At 42.7% G+C, this 23,657-nt stretch overlaps 3 protein-coding genes and 1 pseudogene across 3 annotated transcripts; 1 reads left to right on the top strand and 3 right to left on the bottom strand.

Moving 5' to 3' along the window:
* Positions 1-52: 52 nt before the first annotated feature.
* Positions 53-7,057, bottom strand: LOC127761587 (uncharacterized). Its single transcript, XM_052285898.1, has 5 exons — positions 5,785-7,057; positions 4,754-4,848; positions 2,133-3,706; positions 1,661-1,970; positions 53-1,234 (listed from the first exon to the last, which is right to left on the bottom strand). Exons 1-5 carry the CDS (start codon positions 7,055-7,057, stop codon positions 53-55), a joined length of 4,434 nt encoding a protein of 1,477 aa, XP_052141858.1.
* Positions 7,058-9,900: 2,843 nt separating this feature from the next.
* LOC127764618 (probable leucine-rich repeat receptor-like protein kinase At1g35710) lies at positions 9,901-14,050 on the bottom strand. Its single transcript, XM_052289518.1, has 2 exons — positions 13,800-14,050; positions 9,901-13,683 (listed from the first exon to the last, which is right to left on the bottom strand). The coding sequence occupies exon 2, from the start codon at positions 13,170-13,172 to the stop codon at positions 10,731-10,733; it is 2,442 nt and encodes an 813-aa protein (XP_052145478.1). The 5' UTR covers positions 13,173-13,683; positions 13,800-14,050; the 3' UTR covers positions 9,901-10,730.
* Positions 14,051-17,145: 3,095 nt separating this feature from the next.
* LOC127763992 (peroxidase 39-like) lies at positions 17,146-18,143 on the top strand. Its single transcript, XM_052288795.1, has one exon. It carries the CDS (start codon positions 17,414-17,416, stop codon positions 17,672-17,674), a length of 261 nt encoding a protein of 86 aa, XP_052144755.1. The 5' UTR covers positions 17,146-17,413; the 3' UTR covers positions 17,675-18,143.
* Positions 18,144-18,145: 2 nt separating this feature from the next.
* Positions 18,146-20,827, bottom strand: LOC127761581 (receptor-like protein EIX2; annotated as a pseudogene).
* Between the last annotated feature and the right edge of the window lie 2,830 nt (positions 20,828-23,657).

The raw sequence follows: 23,657 nt of genomic DNA, 5'->3' as shown, positions 1-23,657 counted from the left end.
TCTTGGTGCAGTGCTGACATAATGTGACACTAATACACACGCTCAGGTGGACTCAATGAGAACTTGAGAAGCAGAGCATATTACTCAGATGAGTTATGTTTTGCATAAGTTTCTGCTGCATGGCATCGATGCGACTGAAGAAAGCAAGCCTCCAGGCATTACAGAAAAACAGTGCTCCAAACCACAGCCAAACACCAAAGACAGCTCCTGCAGTTACTGAGCAGTACAGCCATAGAGTTTCCAGTTCTTGGTGATGTTCTTTTGCCCCTTCTAGTGTACTCGTAGAATTTGAATGGTTTGAGCATGGAATTTTCAAAGGAAATCCACAAAGCCTCAGGTTGTTGGCATAAATCGATGGGTCATCCAGTGTTTGGAGTTGATTACCTATAGGTATCTCTCCTGATAGAAGATTGTTCGAGAGATTAAGCTTGCTGAGGCCCGTCAAGTTTGATATGCTAGGAGGAATAGGACCCAAGAGTCTATTGCAAGAGAGGTCAAGAGACTCTACAACATGTAGATGGCCAATGTCATTTGGGATGCCACCATATAGAACATTTCTTGACATATTTAAGAACTGAAGGCCTCTAAGATTTGTCAACTCTGAAGGGATCTCACCAGAGAGAGAATTGCTTGAAAGATCAATACCAATAACACAATCATCTCTTTCCTGAAAAGTGTACTCCATTCCCTTCCAAATAATGTCAATGTAATATGTTTCACCGGAGGAGAATTTGTCTCTTGTTTCAGGCTGCATGGAGGATAAGTTGGCGAAACTACTTGGTACAGGACCTGTAAAATTATTTTCAGCCAGATCAAGCAGTTGGAGTTGGGAGAGTTTTGACAGTTGACAAGGAATACTTCCATGGAACAAGTTTGATCGTAATCGGAGAATCCTCAGCAAAGGATTGCTTTCCCCAATCCATGAAGGAATCACACCAGAAATCTTATTATGCCCAAGATCCAACACAGTTAGGTTTTTGAGGTTCTTCAATACCGTTGGAAAACGACCCGATAAGTTATTATTTGACAGGTACAGTGATTTTAGGGAGGATTCATAGTTACTTGAGGTTGTAACTTCTCCAGAAAAAGCGTTGCTTGACAAATCCATGTATCCGAGATCTTTCAAATTCCACAAGCATTCAGGGAGCTCACCTTCCAGATAGTTGTGACTGATTACAAGGTATAGCAAAGATGCATTGCAGATATTTAATGGTGAAGTTTGGGGAATTTTTCTCTAGAAGCTTCACTACTTTTTTCATTTCTCTAACTCTGCTATATACATGTATATATGAGTAGTATATGGGCCTCATGGGCCAACACATACATAACTCAACACTCCCCCTCAAGATGGGCGATAGATATCTATCATGCCCATCTTGTTACACGATGAAGTACACTCCCCAACACTTAAAGCTTTTGTTAAACAGTCAGCTACTTGTTCCCCCGACATAACAAAACCTAGCTTCAAAATCCCTTCATCTAGTTTTTCCTTGATAAAAAAACGATCTATCTCCACATGTTTTGTTCGATCATGCTGAACTGGATTGTTAGCGATGCTAATAGCCGACTTATTGTCACACCACAACTTCATGGGAATATTCATTAGCAACTTTAACTCAGAAAGAAGATTTCTCAACCATAACAGCTCACTTAAACTCACTGACATTGCCCTGTATTCTGCCTCAGCAGTTGAGCGAGACACTACCGGTTGTTTCTTGCTCCTCCAAGAGACCAAATTGCCACCAACAAATACGCAGTAACCAGAGGTTGACCTCCTATCATCAAGGCTGCTAGCCCAGTCCGCATCACAGTAGCCCTCCACACCTAGATGTCCATTCTTCTTGAACCATAAGCCTTTTCCTGGGCTCCCTTTTAAATATCTCAGGATTCTATATACTGCGTCCATGTGACCACTTCGAGGGTCATGCATGTATCGACTAACAACACTCACAGCATAAGTTATGTCAGGCCTGGTATGACACAAATATATCAGTCGTCCCACAAGTCTTTGATATCTTTCTTTATTCACTGGATCTCCTAATTCAGCACATAACTTATGATTTTGCTCAATTGGTGTAGAGGCAGGTCGGCAACCGAGCATACCTGTGTCACAAAGTAGATCCAATACATACTTTCGTTGTGAAAGAACTATCCCTCTAGGGGATCTTGCAATCTCAATGCCCAAAAAATATTTGAGCTGACCAAGATCTTTGACTTCAAATTCTTTGCTTATATTCTCTTTTAACTGAGCTATTTCTTGAGTGTCATCTCCTGTAATAATTATGTCATCCACATATACAGCCAGGATGGCAATCTTCTTTCCACGGTGACGATAAAACAATGTATGGTCTCCATTGCACTGTTTGTAGCCCATGCCACACATTGCACGTCTAAATCTATCAAACCAAGCCCTTGGTGACTGCTTAAGGCCATACAAGGATTTCTTCAATCTCAATACCTTTCCTTTAGTTTGAGAGGTGGAAAAACCCGGTGGAATCTCCATATAAACTTCCTCTTGAAGATCTCCATGCAAAAATGCATTCTTAACATCTAGTTGGTATAGTGGCCAATCAAAGTTAGCTGCACATGATATCAAGGTTCTCACTGTGCTCATCTTTGCAACAGGTGCAAAGGTTTCATCATAATCGATTCCATATGTTTGACTGTACCCTTTTGCCACAAGCCTTGCCTTGTACCTTTCTACTTTCCCAAGTGGATCTTGTTTTACAGCATACACCCACTTGCAACTAACCACCTTCTTACCTGTTGGAAAAGGTACAAGCTCCCAGGTCTTGTTCTTCTCAAGTGCTGACATCTCCTCCATCATTGCCTCATGCCACTTTGGATCATTCTTCGCTTCTCTCCAATCCTTTGGGATTACTATGGATTGTAATGATGCAATAAAAGCCCTATAGGCAGGAGATAAAGATGAATATGACACATAATTAGCTATGTCATTCCCATTTTCCTCAACCTCCTCAAAGCCATATCTTATAGGGGGCTTTCCTGCTGTGCTTCTTATCCCTTTCCTATTAGCAATAGGCAAGTTAGATTCCTCTCCTGATATTTCACTCTCCTCTCCCCCTGTCTCGGTATTCTCTTGTATAGGATCTGACTGATAAGAAGATTGATCATTTATTTCATCAATGACTAGAGGTTGTTGATGTTGTTCCACCATCTCATTCCTATCAATTGTTAGAGGTTGTTGTTCTACCTGTTGTGTCTCCAAGGACCTTGGCTTTCTCCTTGTGTAAACCTGTAGATTTTCTTCTTCATGTGGTTTCCTCCAATTCTGCTCATGTGGGAGTTTGCCCATAGGGCATGGGATTGACCCAATAATAACCTTCGTCCTCTTTGATTCATCCCCTTCTTCCATTCCTAGTGATTCATTCACCCCTTCATACCTATCTTCACTCATGATTGGATTGTCAAGATCAGAAAACAAATAACTCAAATCTGTCATTTCTCCATAGAAAGGAATAGACTCTCTGAAGGTGACATCCATACTTACAAATGTTCGCCTTTCAGATGGACTCCAACATTTGTATCCTTTCTGACCAGATGAGTAACCTATAAATATGCACTTGATAGCTCTGGGATCCAATTTTCCCACAGAAGGTCTATGATCTCGAACAAAGCATACGCATCCAAACACCTTTGGTGGAACAATAAATTCATTACATCCAAATACCATCTCATATGGAGCCTTCATCCCAAGTATTCTTGATGGTGTACGATTGATAAGATATGTAGCTGTCATGACCGCCTCACTCCAGAGGAACTTTGGTACATTCATAGTATACATGAGTGAACGTGCCACCTCCAAGATATGGCGATTCTTTCTCTCAGCCACCCCATTCTGCGGTGGTGTGTCAGGACAAGAAGTTTGATGTAGTATCCCTTCTATCGAAAGGAAACTACCAAATTCGTTGTTCACATACTCTTTCCCATTATCAGTTCTGATAATTTTGACACATGTGTTGAATTGGTTTCTAACAAATGCGTAGAAGTCCTTGAAGCATTTTGGTACTTCATTTTTATGTTTCATAAGATATATCCAGGTCATTCGGGAGTAACAATCAATAAAAGTCACAAAGTACTTCATTCCACTCACCGAGACAATAGGGGAAGTCCACACATCAGAGTGGATTAACATAAAGGGTGATATGCTCCGAAGTCCTCTGCTTATATATGTAGCTCTTGTATGCTTTCCATATTCACATGCATCACATACTAGTTTGCTTCTGTCCACCTTACTCATCTCATCAGGATATATCTTCCTCATAGTTTCAAAACACATATGGCCCAATCGACAATGCTGGAGAATCAATCTAGCTTCCTCTTCACTTGTACCAACTGCCAATGCACTACATAGTGCTTTATTTGTTCCGCTTCTATCTAAGTACCACAATCCGTTCTGCCTAATGCCAATCCCAAGCTTCCTTCCTGTTCTTCTCTCTTCTATTAGACAATTTTCTCGATCAAGAGTAACCCGACAATCCATATGGTCAACCAAAGAACTTATTGATACCAAATTAACTGGAAAGGAGGGAGCATATAACACTGATGATAATGTAATGGATGGAGTGCACTGTACTCTTCCCACACCTTTGATAGGCTGTGAAGTACCATCGGCGGTCTGAACAGTTTCTTTATATGTGGGTGGATATGGAGTAAATGACACAAACTCACTTGGCATACCTGTTACATGTCTAGATGCTCCAGAGTCTAATATCCAGGTTGAGTGAGGTACCTGCATCTGCATGGGATGCGCGAGGTTGACAAGGTTGCCAAGAACTGTTGTTTTCTCCCTTTCCTTCCGTATTCTTTCCCTTATTTCTTGTATTTCTACAGCCATTTTCTCAAGCAGTTGTTCAATTCCTTGACTTCCCTCCATTCTTTTTTTTTTACAAACTCACTCTATTCTAACACCTTGAAGACAACGTCCCCTGGTTTTCTTTCCTCCTGATCAGGGAACTCGACACAGCAGCACCCCTCTCCCTCTCTGTGACTGCCGAGGCTTGGACTGTGTTCTCGCACACACGAATTTTGGTTGGTTGCCTGCCAATCTGAAGCACTAACTTCACATTCACCTTGCACAACCTGTTGCCTTACTTCTTGACAATAATTAATTTCCAACACCAAAGCCGCTTCTTCCCTTCTAGATGAAGCTAGCTACAGCTTTCCTCACCTGCTATTGCTCTCTGCACCTGTAATCTTCAGCACACACAACACCACCAACAGATCCAGCAGCAATACTCCCTTCTTTTTCTTCCTTTCTCAACCACACACAGCAGTACAATACTCACAAGCTCACCTCCTTGCCGCAGCACACACAAGCCACACCAATAGCACAACCGGCAAACAATTCCTCTGCTCGCTCAACAGCAACAGCAACAACACACTTACCAAATTTGTGTTCCCCTTTTCCTTTCAGCAGCAACAGCACACTACCAAATCCTCAGCTCGATCTTCTCTGCCTCAGCAACAGAACAGCAATAGCAGCTCACCAAATCCTCACACCAGCACCAGCAGTGCCGTCCTCACAACCAGCAGCTCCCTCCGCGCGCGGCCGCCGTTGGCTCTGTCTGCCGCCATCGACGCCGCTGCGTCCTCGCCGGGAGCTCCAGCACCAGCGTTTCCCTCCTCACCTGGAGCTCCACGCGCTCCTGCGCCGCGTACACGTGCAGCTCTGCCAGCGCAGCTCCCTCAGCACCTCTCTGCACGCCTCGACAAGCTCCGGCGAGGCTAGGGTTTAGCCGTCGCCCGTCGCCAGCCACCAGCCGGTTGGCTCTGATACCATGAAGTTTGGGGAATTTTTCTCTAGAAGCTTCACTACTTTTTTCATTTCTCTAACTCTGCTATATACATGTACATATGAGTAGTATATGGGCCTCATGGGCCAACACATACATAACTCAACAAATGGTATCTTTCCGGTAAAGAGATTTTGTGACATGTCCACTGAAAGTAATTGTGCTAAGTTTCCTATCTCCCTTGGGATTGCACCGGTAAATGTGTTGTTGAAGAGGAACAAGTACTGTAGGTGTGTCCAGTTGCTGATCAGTGATGGGATGCTTCCAGTTAACATGTTGTTGGAAACATCAAAAATCATGAGCTGAGTGCAGTTTGAAAACATCTCCAACGGGATACTACCATTGATGTAGTTACTGTCTATCGCAAAAAATGATAATTGTTGCATCCTGGCAAAAGATGGTGGCAAACTTCCAACTAACCGGTTGCTTGACAGGACCAGATCCTCAAGATTGGTTAGGTTCCCAAGCTCCTCTGGGATTGCTCGGGTGAGGTTGTTTCTGTGCAGATATAGTTCTCGGAGCTTTTGCAGCCTTGAGAGTGAATGTGGTATGGACCCATGGAATCCATTGTACGACAGATTTAGATGCCTCAAATTTGGAGCAATCTCTGGTAGTGAATCTGGTATGGGCCCTGAGAAAGCATTACCCGATAAATCGAGGTGCTCCATCCTCAAACTAGTGCTATTGAGGATGAATTCTGGAAAAGTACCATTGAGATGATTGTGAAATAGAGATAGGAATTCCAAACAGGGCATGGGTGTGAAGAACATGGCATATTCCGGATTGGTCAAGTGGTTATCTCCAAGATTTAAGTGGGCGAGTCTAGGGAGCTTGCTGAGTTGGTAGGGGATCGTACCAGTAAGATTATTGACGCTCAAATCTAGAACGGTGAGGGTGTGCAACATAGAAATATTTACTGGAATGGCACCATCAAGATTATTGTGGCTGAGGTCGATGCTGGTGAGGTTTTCGAATGCAGCAGAGTAGAGAGCGTCAAGCGTACCATTGATGTCGGCACCAAGAAGGTCGAGCTCAGTGACATGGCCGGCGGCGTCACAGGTGACACCGAACCAAGAGCAGGTGGAGTTGGCAATCGACCATGACGACAACGAGTTGGTGGCGTCGATCAAAGTGGACTTCCATCGGAGGAGTGCTTCTGCTTCAGTTTCTGCTCCTGAATCATCAGTAGCCTTAGCTGTGCAAAACAGCAGCAGAAAGACTGAGAGCATCGTCATTGCCATTGCCATTGCTGCGTCCGAGAGGAAGGATCGGTTGGAGAATACTCCTATATAATAGTATAGCAAATTCATTCAAATACTGTAAGCCACCTAGATTGACTGGGACTGGAGTGAGTGACTTGTTGAGTGAAGTTGACTGACCATCAACGCAGCAGAGCCTGCAAGGTTGCTCAGATCATGCATATGGGCTGGCAGGCGTACAGATGACTCAGGCTGTGTTCAGTTCCTTTCAAACTTTCAAAAATTTCACCACATTAAATATTTGGACATGTACATGAAGCATTAAATGTGGAAAAAAACTAATTACACGGTTTGCATGTAAATTGCGAGACGAATCTTTTGAGCATAATTACGCCATGATTTGATAATGTGGTGCTACAGTAAACATTTGCCAATGACGGATTAATTAGGTTTAATAGATTCGTCTCGCAGTTTACAGGTGGAATCTGTAATTTGTTTTGTTATTAGTCTACGCTTAATAATTCAAATGTGTGTCTATATACTTTAAAAAAAAATTAAAAAAGGAACTAAACACGGCCTCAGTAAAGTTCCGGGCTCGGCTAGACAGATGGACCATGAGGGACATACCAGACCATGGAATGTTTATATGGCTGGGGGAAAATTCACAGAATAAAGACACTCCACAGTCCACATAGTTGATGACTTGACTGTCTCATCACCAAGGATGTTAGTATAGATAAGAATTGTTGATAATAAGTTGAATTCCCAGTGTCAAATACTCCGTAGGTAGCACTTTGTACACATATTCTGGGTGTTGCTACAGGATGACTATGTACTGACGAAATATTTAAAAAACATATGCAAGCTAAACAAGTGTTAAACAAAAAGAAAAAAAGTAAAATTGAAGGGAGGCCGTGGGATCAATTTCTAACTGAAAGTTGGAAGCTAAAGCTGCATTAACATGCCACTATCGGTCACCCGGGCGAAGAGACCGAGACTGAGTGAGGATTGGTTTGCCCATTGACATGCTCGGCGTCAAGAAAAACTTTGCAGGATGGATGAATTTATAATGACAATATAATGATAATGGGCACCCAACTCTCTAATCTATTGCGCAGCTCACCACCCATCTTGGAAAGGAAAGATTCACGAGATAAAAGCACCCCACGCGGTTGATTACTTTGACTGACTGACTGACAGCGTCACCATTCCACATCACCAATGATGTTATACACAAAGCCGAATTGCCAATATCAAATGGATGCTAATAGTACTATTTATTATAAGGAGATGGCAGATCCTTATCTCGCCTTTGCTTAAATCCGACATCGGAGGATAAGGAGGGCAGCTCGCCGTCGGTTTGTGCTGGAGAATCGGAGAGAGCGAGAGCACCATGGTTGCGTGGGTGAGGAGCTCGCCGGAGGTGGCGGCCATTTGATCTGTGCTGGGAAAGCGGACACAGCGAAGCGCGGGGGTAGTGGCAAGCCAGGCTGCGGCGGCCTGTCGAGGGAGTCGGCGTCGTCACACACAACGTGGGCCGCTCCTACCATGCAATCCCGTTCCGGACCAAGTTATATGGGCCGTTGTGGGCCCAATTGAGAACTCCGCGGAAACGTCGGCTTTCCGGCTTGGAACAAGTCCACTTTGACTCCCTCCAATACGGCTCCAATCTTAATCGTACCCTCAACCGCAATAGCAGATATCTTCGGGAGCCCCAAATGGACGGGAGATCAACCCCTTATACTCCTCTCCCTTCCCTCCTTTCATCATAAATTTCATCCAATACTCTCATTCATGTGCATAGACTTTATACCGTAAAACTTTGCACGCATAAAACTTTATGTATATAAATATTCTATATATAAAATATTTGAATCCAAATTTGAATTTGAATCAGGTATATAAACTTTTGACTTATAAACATTCGCTCTACAAACGGATAAACTTTAGGTTATATCGTAAACTTTGCACGCATAAACTTTATGTATAGAAATATTCTATATATAAATTATTTGAATCCGAATTTGAATTTAAATCAGGTATATAAACTTTTGACTTATAAACATTCGCTCTACAAATTTAAATCCAAATTTAAAATTGAATTGGGTGTTTAAAATTTAGGTGCGTAAACTTTAGATGTAGAAACTTTAAGTATATAAACTTACCAAAAGAAAAACTATATGGTGTAAAAAAGGGAAAGTGATGAAAAGAAAAATGATTGCCTGGGGCGATCGATCGCTAATTAGTGATCTTGAATACCTTGGACCTCTAGATATTTAAACTGGTACAATTTGACTTTCTCAACGGTTTTCGCTGACATTGCTCGTTGAACTTTCCTTTTTGCATGTCGTCTGGATTGAATTAAAAAACTACAAACTAATTCTACACGTGTTTGCGCTATCATATATCATACTCCCTCTGTCCCAAAATATAAGCATTTTTAGCTATGAATCTGGACACTGCCAAAAGTTGCTATATTTTGGCGACGGCGTGGTGGAGATGGACCCCGGCAGCCACCTGACGTTCGACCTCGGCTACTACAGCGCGGTGCTCAGGCACCGCGGCCTGCTCCGCTCCGACGCCGCGCTCGCCACCGACGCGGCGGCGCGGGCCGACATAGCCGGCGTCGTGGCGAGCCCGCCGGAGGTGTTCTTCCAGGTGTTCGGCCGGTCGATGGCGACGCTGGGCGCGGTGCAGGTCAAGACAGGATCCGAGGGGGAGATCAGGAGGAACTGCGCTGTCGTGAACAGCGGCCACTGATCAAAAGGAGAGTTGATTTGCAATTCTTCTTAGAAATTTTCAGTGGATAGCGTGATTTGTTCTTACGATTTCTTCACTTTTGTCATCGGAATTTCGTAAAATTCTAGTAGAAATTTTGCCGCGCGGGTTCTTCTTGTGTTCAGTGTTGTTGCTTAGAAGTGTACTGCAGTAATTCATAGCTGACGAGAAAAAGAAACAGAATACATACAACAGTAAGTATGAACAGAAAATAAGACAAAAGTTTCCAAATTTGCTTGAAATAAAGTCCGTATGCATGCACAGGTAATAACAAAGCTTGCAAATACATCAAAAGACAGCCATAATGTATGCTTTATTTGGAGAGTCTCACTACGGTACTCTCTATTGGTGGTAGAAGACAATTTAAACCGTTGATCTTATTTAATCGAAGGGTTTAGATCTATTTATACTACCTTCCTAGTTAGCGGTAGTAGAAGTGTGAAGGGTAATTACCGTCCAAAAAATAGGTGCGGAGGGGTATAATCATCATTTAGCAATTTTTTTCCCTTCTTTTTTGGCTTTTTTAATGAAATATGAGAGATGCCAACACAATGGATAACCACATATCGATTTAGCCGGAACAAAACATGAATGGCAGTTATTCATAATAACCATATTAGTAAATCACGATTTACCCTTAATACTACTAGTATATTATACTACAAGTAGAGAGCATCAGATCATCCCTCTTATTTGGAACTTCCTAGCTTACATGCTACTTTCATCTCCAAACACAACCATGTAGGAAATTGGTCTCATAACATGTATTTTTTTTCTGACCAAGGATGCTACCCAATTTTCACTAAAAGCTAATAACAAGATTTCATCATCACAACATCAATAAGTCATGTCCAAGAAATTACATTTTGACGGCTGAAATAAAGGGGTAATACCTATTGAACCTTAGATCTTGGTGCAGTGCTGACATAATGTAACACTAATACACACACTCAGGTGGACTCGATGGGAAGCAGAGCATATTACTCAGATGAGTTATGTTTTGCATAATTTTCTGCTGCATGGCATCGATGCGGCTGAAGAAAGCAAACCTCAAGTGACTACAGGAAAACAGTGCTCCAAACCACAGCCAAAAACCAAAGACAGCTCCTGACATTAATGAACAGTACAGCCATAGAGTTTCCAGTTCTTGGTGATGTGCTTTTACCCCAACCAGTGTAGCCCTATAACTTGAATTGTTTGAACATGAGATTTTCAAAGGAAATCCACAAAGCCCCTGATTATTGCCATAAATTGAGGGGTCATCCAGTGTTTGAAGTTGATCACCTGTAGGTATCTCTCCTGATAGAAGATTGTTTGAGAGATTAAGCTTGCCGAGGCTCATCAAGTTTGATATGCTAGGAGGAATAGGACCCGAGAGTTTATTCCAAGAGAGGTCAAGAGACTCTAAATATGTCAGATTACCAATTTCCAGTGGGATGCCACCACAAATGTAGTTTCTTGAAATATTGAGGTACTGAAGGCCTCTAAGAATTGTCAACTCTGAAGGGATCTCGCCAGAGAGAAGATTGCTTGAAATATCAACACCAATCACACTTGCACGTATTCCCTGAAAAGTGTACTCCATCCCCTTCCAAGTAATGGCAATGTAATATAATTGAATAGGGCTATATATTTTGTCTCTTGGTTCCGGCTGCATGGAGGATAAATTGGCAAAACTACTTGGTATAGGACCTACAAAATCATTTTCAGCTAGATCAAGCAGTTGGAGATGGGAGAGTTTTGATAGCTGCCATGGAATTCTTCCATATAACCTGTTTGATCGCAGCTGGAGAATCCTCAGCAAAGGATTGCTTTCCCCTATCCATGAAGGAATTGTGCCATAAATTTTATTGTGTCCAAGATCCAAAACAGCTAGATTTTTTAGGTTCTTCAACATCGTTGGGAAAAAACCTGAGAAGTTATTGTTTGATAGGTGCAGTGACTGGAGAGCTGACAAATTTGACAAGCATTCAGGGAGCTCACCAAATAAATGATTCTTTGAAAGATCCAAGAAATTCAAACTGGATATTTTGCAGATGGAGGAAGGAAATCCACCCTCAAGATGGTTGTTGCTGATGGCCAGGAATTGCAAATATGACAGATTACCGATACTAAACGGTATCTTTCCAGAAAGGTTATTATTAGACATGATTAATATCGCCAAGTTCATCATGTATCCCACCTCCACTGGAATTGAGCCAGTAAATTTGTTGCCCGAGAGGTTGAGATACTGTAGGTTCGTCATGTTGCTGATCCACGATGAGATGCTTCCAGTAAACAAGTTGTTGCCAACATCAAATTCCACGAGCGTGGTCCAGTTTGAAACCATCTCTGGCAGGATACTACCATTGATGTAGTTCTCCCTTATGGAGAAATAAAGTATTTGTTGCATCCTGGCAAAAGATGGTGGTAAACTTCCAACTAATTGGTTCTGTGACAAAACCATTATCTCGAGATTAGTAAGGTTCCCAAGCTGAGGTGGAAGAGTAGAAACCAAACCAGCATCACTCATATCGAGTACTTGTAGCCCCTGAAGCTGCCCCAGTGATGCTGGGATTGGCCCACCAAGTGGGTTGCTACTCAAGTCAAGTTCTTCCAACAAAGACATAGTCCTAAGCTCCTCCGGGATTCCTCCGGTGAGGTTGTTCATCCAAACATATAGTGTCCGGAGCTTTTGGAGTCTTGAGAGTGAATGCGGAATCGACCCGTAGAATCCATTGGACGACAGATTTAGATATCTTAACCTTGGGACCATCTTTGACAGCGAATCCGGTATCAGTCCAGAGAAGGTGTTATCTGATAAATCGATGGATCTCATCCTCAAACTGGTGCGATTAAGGAGGAAGTGTGGGAAGCTACCATTAAGATCATTATTGCGTAAAGATAAGAACTTTAATCTGGGCATAGAGAACATGGGATGTTCTGGGTTAGTCAAATGGTTATCTCCAAGATTTAAGTTGACAATCATAGGGAGATTGCTGAGTTGGTAAGGGATCGCACCGGTGAGATTGTTGCTACTCAAATCCAGAACAGTGAGAGTCAGCAACATCGAAATATTTGCTGGTATGGCACCAATGAGATTATTGTAGCTTAGGTTGATCTTGGTAAGGTTCTGGAACGCTACAGAGTACAAGGCATCAAGAGTACCTTTTAGGCCGGCACTTTCAAGGTTGAGCTCAGTGACATGGCCGCCATGGTCGCAGGTGACACCGAACCAAGAGCAGGTAGAGTTGTCAAACGACCATGAGGATAGCAAGCTGGCGGCAATCAAAGTGGATTTCCACTTGAGAAGTGCTGCTGATTCTGAATCCGCTGCCTTACACCTAGCTGTGCACAATAGCAGAATAATCGAAACATGGAAGAGGCTATGCAGCGCCATTGCTGCACTGAGGATTGTATGGAGAATGGCAAGTTTCAGTGGGCCAAATGGGCAAATTGCTGCCTATGGAAGTAGCCAGAGTGCAGATAAAACGAAGACGCGAGAAACGTTGATCCAGTGGTCAACAGAAGCAGTGTTGCTGCTGAAGAGGCGTGTGTAGACTGTAAAAAAGACTTGTGAGCGGTCGTCAAAGTGAGAAGGAAACTTCCAATCTTTCAGTGGTTTCGAGGCCGCTGTTTATCATCAGGTCACTAGATAAGATAGCAGCCTAGAAATGCTGCAGTCTTTCAGTGTTTCCAATCTTTCCCAAATCCCAACCTTCCATTGACTAGACTAGATCATCAGGTCACTCCGTCACTAGAATGAAGGTAATACCTAAATGGTAGGGGCCGCCACATCCAGTTTTACCAATTTCAGTTATGAAAACGTAACAATCAGATAATCTTTCTCAGGGTGTGGCTGTCTGGTCATCAATGCCAGAAGCCAACAGCTGCTTTGCTCGGTTAGCATGCTTCAATGTTCAAATGATGAGACGAATTTCCATCCGGGTGAGGAAAATAGAGGAAAGGAGAAGATCAGCAAGAGAGACCATCGCACGATCTGTGGCCAAGAGAAGTGAAGCCTCACCTTCCTGCCACCATCCAAGCTGAGCCTGAGCTGGTGCCGAGGGAGATCTTGGCGCTACCGAAGCTCCGGAGCGATGCCGGGATGGAGGAGGAGGCGCGGCGGCGGCGGAGCCACTCCTTCAGCCAGAATCTCCGACCACTGGAGCTCCATCGAATCTCTCCTCCGCGTGCTCCCGCCTCCCCTTGGGCACGCGGTGGTGTTTGTTGCTGGCAAGGCCGCTATGGTGTGGGCAGCGCAGCGGGGCAGGCGGCGAGGCGACGAGGTGTGCGCGTGGCACGGACTTGGCGTCGGGCCGTCGGCACCAGCAATGTGGGCCGCCCCTACAGGCTACTACAACGGAAGGAATAAGTCCACTTTCACTCCCTTAAAAGTGATCCAAATCTAATCCGTGACCCTCAACTGCAAAACCATATATAAACTGTTAAAACCAGTACAATTTGACTTCCTCAGTGGTTTTGGAGAGCAGTTTTGTTGATGTGACATCTATGTAGCAGTGTTGATTTGGTCTACCGTTGACGTTATGCTTATTAGGTATCTATTATATTATATTATTAAACAGCCTTGAAAGGAGGCACCACGTTCGCCGTGGGGGCTAGAAATTCCACAATTAATTGGAGAAAAAGAAAAGGAGAGTGCAACTCAGAATACAATCTAAAAATAGCTGAAATTCGGAATTAAAAATAAGCAATATAGAAAGAAGAGTCCATATAAGAACCCAATACGAGATTAATCAAAATTCGGAATAAAAATAAAATAAAATCCGAAATTAGAAAAGAAAAGGAGAGTCCAAGTAGGAATACAATTTAAAAATAACCGAAATTCGAAATTAAAAATAAGGAATATTGAGAGAATAGTCCATATAAGAACCCAATACGAGATTAGTTAATATTCGGAATAAAAATAAAATAAAATCCGAAATTAGAAAAAAATAAAAGAAAACAAGAGTTCAAGTAGGAATACAATTTAAAATTAACTAAAATTCGGAATAAAAAATAAGCAATATTGAAGGGAGAATCCATACAATGAGATAGCTATTTAATAAATTTTAAGTAAAATCATACTAAAAAATATATGATTTTGTTTGGGTGCTAGCCGCGCAATTGCGCGGGTCACCCACCTAGTTAGAATTAAAAACATACATGTGGGACCCATTCATCATTCATACAAAAGAAAATTTTGTGGGGCCCACATGTCAGTCTATTCATTCTTCCTCCTCCCTTCTCTCTCCCCCCTTCGGGGAGCGGGGGGCCTCCCTCTCTCTCTCCCTTGTCTCTCTCCCCTTTCGGGGAGCAGGGGGCAGCGGCTGCGGGCAAAGGCGCGAGGTTGGCAGCGCCGGTGGCCATCAGGGAGGAGGAAGCACGAACGAGGATGGTGTAACATCCCCGGCCCAAGGCTTAATAGGATTAACAGAATACTCATACCAACAACTTGCAATTTCTTTTTCGGAAACCGATATCCAAAGAGCTCTGAGATTAAGCGTGCTTGTCCAAGAAAAGCTGTCAGATGTAAGTGGGCCTTGTGTTGATCTGTGAGGGCAGTCTATATCCAAGAAAAACTGCCAGATGTAAGTGGGTCTGGCCTAGGAGAGGCGGGACGTTACAGATGGTGAGAGAGGACACCATCGTCGGGCCGCTGCCCACTCCTGTTAGTGGATAAACCTTGTATACATGCATCTCTTGTTTGTGTTATTTTAGTTTTGCATGCGCACGAGCTTCGGTTTGTGGACGCCGCGTCATTAGGAGTCATGGCGTGAGATTAGCTCGTGCGTGGCCAGAGAAACGCAACGTGCACGTGTTCTGCGGATCCGTGGGGATGGACACGATCAATCCGTGGCATGGGAGCGATTTCGGGGCACATATTTTCCTTTTATTGCATACTTGTATCGATAATGCTCGGTGTGGGGCGTCGACGGGAGGGGAGAAAAATCAGACACTACATGTGCCTGTCATTGCATGCAAAGAATCTTTCCCCAAATGCTCACATCTCTCATTTCTTCAAAAGATTTTTTTCTCATAAACTATTTATCTAATGTACGATCTGATTGCACCACTAAATTCGTTACAATTAAAATTTTACAACAAGACCACACATGATTATATTTGGACAAATTTTTTTAGTTTTTTATTATTTTTTTAATGTTGCATATGGTCTCTTTTGATGTTTCAACCAGTAGTTTTACAATGTTTCAGCTAGTGTACTCATAATGTTTCACTATGCACGGATCAAATGTTGCAATGGATTTTTATTATAGAACGCGCGGTTGCAACAAATCACCAACATATTTTGGAAACCCTCTATTAAGGGAATTCGTTTCATTTTTTTGTTCCACAAAAAATGTTTTACCTAGTGTGCTTATAAAGTTTCATTATGTATGGACCAAATGTTGCAGTGAACTGAAACATTCTTTCTCTATTTGCTGAAACATTGTTTTTATATAAGGTGAAACAACGCCCAATTTAAACGATTGAAACATTTTCGATCTACTTAGTGAAACAATTCTGATATACTTGGTGGAATATCGTGCAACATTTAAAAATAATTCAATAATAAGCTAAAAAAATTTCGTCGGAATATATCCATGTGTGGTATTGATTTAAAGATTTAATTGCAACGAATTTAATGGTGCAATCGGATCATGATTTGGATAAATAGTTTAAGAGAAAAATTAGTTTAAAGTGGTTTGCGCGCATGTGTGGCGCTGACGTCATGACATTAGCGCCCGATTTTCCTCCGTCCCCATCGGGCGCCCGACGCCTAGTCGTGTCCTACTTGTATTTGCTATAATTAAGGAGAAAGAAAACCGAAAAGCTGCAGCCAGATTAAGCAGCGCCAAAAGATCTCTCTCGTTTTCAGATTGTCTACAGTGTTTCGTTTGTGTTCACCAGGTATTCGTCCGTGTTTCGCTAGCTGATTGGCTGGTGAATCCTGGCAATTGGTATCGGAGGGAGGTTTAGGGCGTGGACACGTGATCGTGCTCTTGAAGTAGCATTCATGCCTCGCCATCGCTCGTCGTCCCCGACAGAGCGCACTCCACCATGCCAGGGAACTAAACAGGGCCTTAACATGTTCAGCAATGTCTAGACTTCTACTGTTATGATTTATGACTAATATAATAAACTGAAAAAAACAGCTTTATATAATCTCATAAGTTAGCATCAAATCAACCGAAAATTTGAAATTAGCTGCAGGCTGATCTCGTGCATGTCTTGAGAAAATTTTAGATTATTTCTTGACAATCAACAGGGGAAAAAAGTTACATTGATCTTTTCATTAAAAAAAATTGCAATTCAATCCAATCGTTTGGATGCTCCCATGTCCAGAAAATGGCGATCTACAGCAAGCCAACATCATAAAAATTCAAGCTTCTTTTTGTGCAAGAATGAGGACACATGTATGATATTATCACGATGAATTCTTGGATGTAAAACGATTTCTGAAAAATTGCATCCGATCGCGCAGGCGCGCACACCATCGGCATCACCCACTGCTCGTCCTTCGCCGACCGCGCCGGCAATGCCAACGGCAACCACACCGATCCGCCGCCGCTGGACGCCGCCTACGCCGCCAACCTGCGGGAGCGCAAGTGCAGGACGGCCGGCGACGGCGTGGTGGAGATGGACCCGGGCAGCCACCTGACGTTCGACCTCGGCTACTACCGCGCGGTGCTCAGGCACCGCGGCCTGCTCCGCTCCGACGCCGCGCTCGTCACCGACCCGGCGGCGCGGGCCGACATCGCCGGCGCCGTGGCGAGCCCGCCGGAGGTGTTCTTCCAGGTGTTCGGCCGGTCGATGGCGACGCTGGGCGCGGTGCAGGTCAAGACCGGATCCGAAGGGGAGATCAGGAGGAACTGTGCTGTCGTGAACAGCGGCCACTGATAAAAAGGGGAGTTGATTTGCAATTCTTCCTGGAAATTTTCAGTGGATAGCGTGATTTTGTTCTTACGATTTCTTCACTTTTATCGTCTGAATTTGGTGAAATTCTAGTAGAAATTTTGCTGCGCGTGTTCTTGTTGTGTTCAGTGTCGTTGCTGCAACCGGCAAAGCTGTGTTCTTTTGCCTAGAAGTGTACGGCAGCAATTTATAGCTGATGAGAGAAAAACAGATTACAATACAGCTTACAGTATGAACAGAAAATAAGACAAAATTCTCCAAATTAGCGTCAAATGAAGTCTGTATGCATGCACAGGTAATAACAAAGCTTGCAAATACATTTTAAGACAGCCATGATGTATGCTACTTTATTTGGAACTTGCTAGCCTACATGCTACTTTCATCTCCAAACACAAACGTGTAGGAAATTGGTCTCATCGTCAAAACATGTAATTTGTTTTTCTGACCAAGGATGCTACTCGAATTACACTAAAGGCTAATAACAAGAGTTCATCATGACAACAACAAGAAGCCAAATCTGGCAACAGAAAATTACATCTCATCAATGGCTGAAATAAAGGGAGTAATACCTACTGAACCTTAGATCTTGGTGCAGTTCTGACATAATGTGACACTAAAACACACGCTCAGGTGGACTCAATGAGAACATGAGAAGCAGAGCATATTACTCAGATGAGTTATGTTTTGCATAAGTTTCAGCTGCATGGCATCGATGCGACAGAAGAAAGCAAGCCTCCAGGCATTACAGAAAAACAGTGCTCCAAACCACAGCCAAACACCAAAGACAGCTCCTGCAGTTACTGAGCAGTACAGCCATAGAGTTTCCAGTTCTTGGTGATGTTCTTTTGCCCCTTCTAGTGTAGTCATAGAACTTGAATGGTTTGAGCATGGAATTTTCAAAGGAAATCCACAAAGCCCTGGGTTGTTGGCATAGATCGACGCGTCATCAAGTGTCCTGAGTTGATTACCCGTAGGTATCTCTCCCGATAGAAGGTTGTTCGAGAGATTAAGGCAGTCAAGGAATGTCAACTTCGATATGCTAGGAGGGATTTGGCCTGAGAATTTATTCCAAGAGAGGTCAAGAAACTCTAAATGTGTTAGATTGCCAATGCCATTTGGGATACTTCCTTGTAGAAAATTTCTCGACATATTTAAGAATTGAAGGCCTCTGAGATTTGTCAACTCCGAAGGGATCTCACCAGAGAGAGAATTGTTTGATAAATCAATACCAATCACACATTCACGTCTTCCCTGAAAAGTGTACTCCGTTCCCTTCCAAATAATGTCAATATAATTCTCCGTGTGAAAAGGACTGTAATAAATATCATACCATATAAATCCTTGATACAAATCAAGCAGTCCAAAGTAGCAGGATATTTTGTCTCTTGTTTCCAGCTGCATGGAGGATAAGATGGCGAAACTACTTGGTACAGGACCTGTAAAATTATTTTCAGCCAGATCAAGCAGTTGGAGTTGGGAGAGTTTTGATAGTTGACAAGGAATACTTCCATGGAACAAGTTTGATCGTAATCAGAGAATCCTCAGCAAAGGATTGCTTTCCCCTATCCATGAAGGAATCAAACCAGAAATCTTATTATGCCCAAGATCCAACACAACTAGGTTTTTGAGGTTCTTCAATACCGTTGGAAAACGACCCGACAAGTTATTATTTGACAGGTGCAGTAATTTTAGGGAGGATTCATAGTTACTTGAGGTTGTAACTTTCCCAGAAAAAGCGTTGCTTGACAAATCCAAGAAAAGGAGATTTGTCAAATCCCACAAACATTCAGGGAGCTCGCCCTCTAGATGGTTGTCACTTATTGCAAGGTATTGCAAAGATGCATTGCAGATATTTAATGGTATCTTTCCAGCAAATAGATTTTGTGACATGCCCACTAAAAGTAATTGTGCTAAGTTTCCTATCTCCCTTGGGATTGCACCGGTAAATGTATTGCTGAAGAGGGCCAAGTACTGTAGCTTTGTGCAGTTGCTGATCAGTGATGGGATGCTTCCAGTTAACATGTTGTTGGAAACATCAAACATCATGTGCTCAGTCCAGTTTGAAAACATCTCTGACGGGATACTACCATTGATGTAGTTACTTCCTATCTCAAAAAACAATAATCGTTGCATTCTGGCAAAAGATGGCGGAACACTTCCAACTAACCGGTTGCTTGACAGGACCAGATCCTCAAGATTGGTTAGGTTCCCAAGCTCCTCTGGGATTCCTCCGGTGAGGTTGTTTCTGTACAGATATAGTTCTTGGAGTTTTTGCAGTCTTGAGAGTGAATGTGGTATAGACCCATGGAAACCATTGGACGACAGATCTAGACGCCTCAAATTTGGGGCTATCTCTGGTAGTGAATCTGGTATGGGCCCTGAGAAAGCATTACCTGATCAATAGAGGTACTCCATCTTCAAACTAGTGCTATTGAGGATGAATTCTGGAAAAGTACCATTGAGATGATTGTCAGATAAAGATAGGAGTTCCAAACAGGGCATGGGTGTGAAGAACATGGCATATTCTGGATTGTTCAAGTGGTTATCTCCAAGATCTAAGTAGGCGAGCCCAGAGAGCTTGCTGAGTTGGTAGGGAATCGCACCAGTAAGATTATTGCCGCTCAAATCCAGAAAGGTGAGGGTGTGCAACATGGAAATATTTGCTGGGATGGCACCAGAAAGATTATTGCCGCTCAAATCCAGAATGGTGAGTGCAATCAACATGGAAATATTTATCGGGATGGCACCAACAATATTGTTGAAGCTCAAATCCAAAACGGTGAGGGTGTGCAACATAGAAATATTTGCTGGGATGGTGCCGACAAGAGAATTGCTGTGGATGTCGATCATGGTGAGGTTTTGGAATGCAACAGAGTAGAGAGCGTCAAGCGTACCGTTGATGCCGGCACTGGGAAGGTTGAGCTCGGTGACATGGCCGGCGGTGTCACAGGTGACACCGGACCAAGAGCAGGTGGAGTTGGCAATCGACCATGACGACAACGTGGTGGCGTTGATCAAAGTGGACTTCCATCGAAGAAGTGCTTCTGCTTCAGTTTTTGCTCCCGAATCATCGGTAGCCTTAGCTGTGCATAACAGCAGCAGTAAGACTGAGATTCTGAAGAGCGTCGGCATTGCCATTTCTGCGTCCCAGAGGAAGGATCGGTTGAATAATATATACTAAAGCAAATTCATTCAGATACTGTCAGCTAGCCACCTAAGGTTGACTGGGACAGCTGGAGTGAGTGAGTTACCGAGTGAAGTTAAGGCCAATCTGACAATGCATTGCATATGTTGCATTTGTCGTGGGTTGACTGACCGTCAACGCAGCAAAGACTGCAAGGTTTGCTCAGATCGTGCATATGGGCTGTCTGGCTTACAGATGACTCTAAAGCTTTGGTCTCGGCTTAGCTCAGATGAATTCCACATCAACTTCCTCATCATCACCCTCCTACTTGGAAAGAACACAACAAGAAGAAAGCAAACTGTTTCAGGTGAGGTTATTTCTTCAGCAAATACACGGAAAGACAAATGAGGAACTTTAAACTTTGTGTGTGAATACACAGCAAATACATGAATCTTTAGCTTCAATAACAATAACAATCCTCCAGTAATTTGGTCTCATCATAACATCCAAATCGATAATTATAGCAAATTGATGGCAGAAAACAAAAAGGGAAAAAGAAAAAAAAGGGAAAAATATAGAACTATTTGCTGGAATGGCACCATCAAGATTATTGTGGCTGAGGTCGATGGTGGTGAGGTTTTCGAATGCAGCAGAGTACAGAGCGTCAAGCGTATCATTGATGTCGGCACCACGAAGGTCGAGCTCAGATACATGGCCGGCGGCGTCACAGGTGACACCGATCCAAGAGCAGGTGGAGTTGGCAATCGACCATGACGACAACGAGTTGGTGGCGTCGATCAAAGTGGACTTCCATCGGAGGAGTGCTTCTGCTTCAGTTTCTCCTCCTTAATCATCGGCAGCCTTAGCTGCGCATACCAGCAGCAGAAAGACTGAGATTCTGAAGAGCATCGTCATTGCCATTGCCATTGCCATTGCTGCGTCCGAGAGGAAGGATCCGGCTGGAGAATATTATATACTAGTATAGCAAATTCAGGGGTATTTAGATCCAGGGGGTAAAGTTTTGGCGTGTCACATCGGGTATTATATGAGGTATCATATGTGGTATTCAGGTACTAATAAAAAACAAATTACAGAATCCGTCAGTAAACCGATAAACGAATTTATTAAGCCTAATTAATCCATCATTAGCAAATGTTTACTGTAGCACCATATTATTAAATCATAGAGCAATTAGGTTTAAAAGATTCATCCTGCAATTTACACACAATCTGTATAATTAGTTTTTATTTTTGTCGAACCGTTTTCTTCATGATGAGAGAGGCGGGTAATTATTTTTTTTACTCAAAAGCCAATGAAAGCAGGGTTACGGGGTGCTTTTAGATTTGTATTGCACTAAAAGCAGCTTTGGAGCAAAAGCACTTATGACTTTTGGGCCCTTTAATTGCAAAAGCAGGTTGAAAAGCTTAACCTAACACACCCTATGTAATATTTTTTTAGAAATGGTATTGGTACGATTGGGAAATTTCCACACCATTTTACATACCCCTACTACGTAGGCTATGTAGAGACAACCGACTTTGAAAAGATATACAGCTAAACAAGTAATAGATTTGAAAATATACTGTTGATTTGTTTTTCTAATAGAAATATACCGTCGATCTCACATAACCGTTACATGGGTGTGATGACGCGGACAGTCTCGCACGGCGACGGTTGGCAAGCATAGTGTATCGTGCGGTCTCAAGCAACGAAACAACGAGACCAAGGCCGTGTTTAGTTCCTCCCAAATTCTCAACTTTCCATCACATTCACACTACATTGAAAACTTTCCTACACACATAAACTATCAACTTTTTTTTTAAACTACTAACTTTCTTCCAACTTCCCAACTTTTTCACCATCTAAACACAGCCCAAGCAATCTCGCACGATGAATGAGCAGAGAGCGAACGGCTTGCCTAGTGAGCTGCCGCTTAATTAGAGACTTACCCAATTAGCAATTAATTAATAATAACTAGTGATTAATCATTCTAATTAGCGATTAATTAATATAGATAATTAAACAATTTGAATCGGCCAGCCATTCGGTCTCGCTCGCTGGTACTGCTCGGTCTAGCTATTTCGTCGCGTGAGGTCGCGCCGTCTCGCCCGCGTTGTCATGTTTGTGTAATGTTTGTGACAGACCGACGATATATTTCTTGTTTAAAAAAATATTTCTTTTTTTAAAAAAATATATCCTGAAAATTTCTGAGAAAAAAATAAATCAACAATATATTTTTAAATTTAATTCGCTAAACAAGTGTCGAACATTCAAAGGTATGCAGCTAATATAGAGGGAGGCCAGGGGATCAATTTCTAACTGATGAAAGTTGTAGTCTAACATGCCATAATTACAGCGATGAAATAAATTACCGAGTGAAGTTAAGGCCAATCTGACAATGTGTTGCATGATGCATGTGTGTGTGGGTTGACTGACCATCAACGCAACGCAGCAAAGACTGCAAAGCTTTGCTCAGATCATGCATTTGCAGACGACGCTCTGGTCTCTGCTAGCCAGATGGACCATGAAAATCTGCAATGCTTGTGTGAATGCCATTTCATCTTCCAAACTGAATGCTAGGATCAAGAATGTTTCTGGAGGAGCCATGGAATGTTCATTTATATGGAGAAACCTAGGCTTCGTTCGTTCGTAGTACTCTCTTAGTCCCTAAATATTTGATAGTGTTGACTTTTTTAAACATGTTTGGCCATTTGTCTTATTCAAAAAACTTTTGTGAATATTATTCAAAAACTTGAATAATAATAGTATATTTAACAATGAATCAAATGATAGGAAAAGAATTAATAATTACTTAAATTTTTTGATAAGACGAACAGACAAACA

This window comes from Oryza glaberrima, chromosome 2 (assembly GCF_000147395.1).
Source record: "Oryza glaberrima chromosome 2, OglaRS2, whole genome shotgun sequence".
In the NCBI taxonomy this organism is placed as follows: domain Eukaryota; kingdom Viridiplantae; phylum Streptophyta; class Magnoliopsida; order Poales; family Poaceae; genus Oryza; species Oryza glaberrima.
This window is presented reverse-complemented; position numbering and strand designations above follow the sequence as displayed.

Coding starts and splice junctions, on each gene's coding strand:
- LOC127761587 (XM_052285898.1), bottom strand. CDS start 7,057: ATGGCAATGACGATGCTCTCAGTCTTTCTGCTGCTGTTTTGCACAGCT. Junction 1,971..2,132: donor ATAGTTCTTTCACAACGAAA/GTATGTATTGGA, acceptor GTGTCATACCAG/GCCTGACATAACTTATGCTG. Junction 1,235..1,660: donor CAGAATACAGGGCAATGTCA/GTGAGTTTAAGT, acceptor TGAAGCTTCTAG/AGAAAAATTCCCCAAACTTC.
- LOC127764618 (XM_052289518.1), bottom strand. CDS start 13,172: ATGGCGCTGCATAGCCTCTTCCATGTTTCGATTATTCTGCTATTGTGC.
- LOC127763992 (XM_052288795.1), top strand. CDS start 17,414: ATGGACCCGGGCAGCCACCTGACGTTCGACCTCGGCTACTACCGCGCG.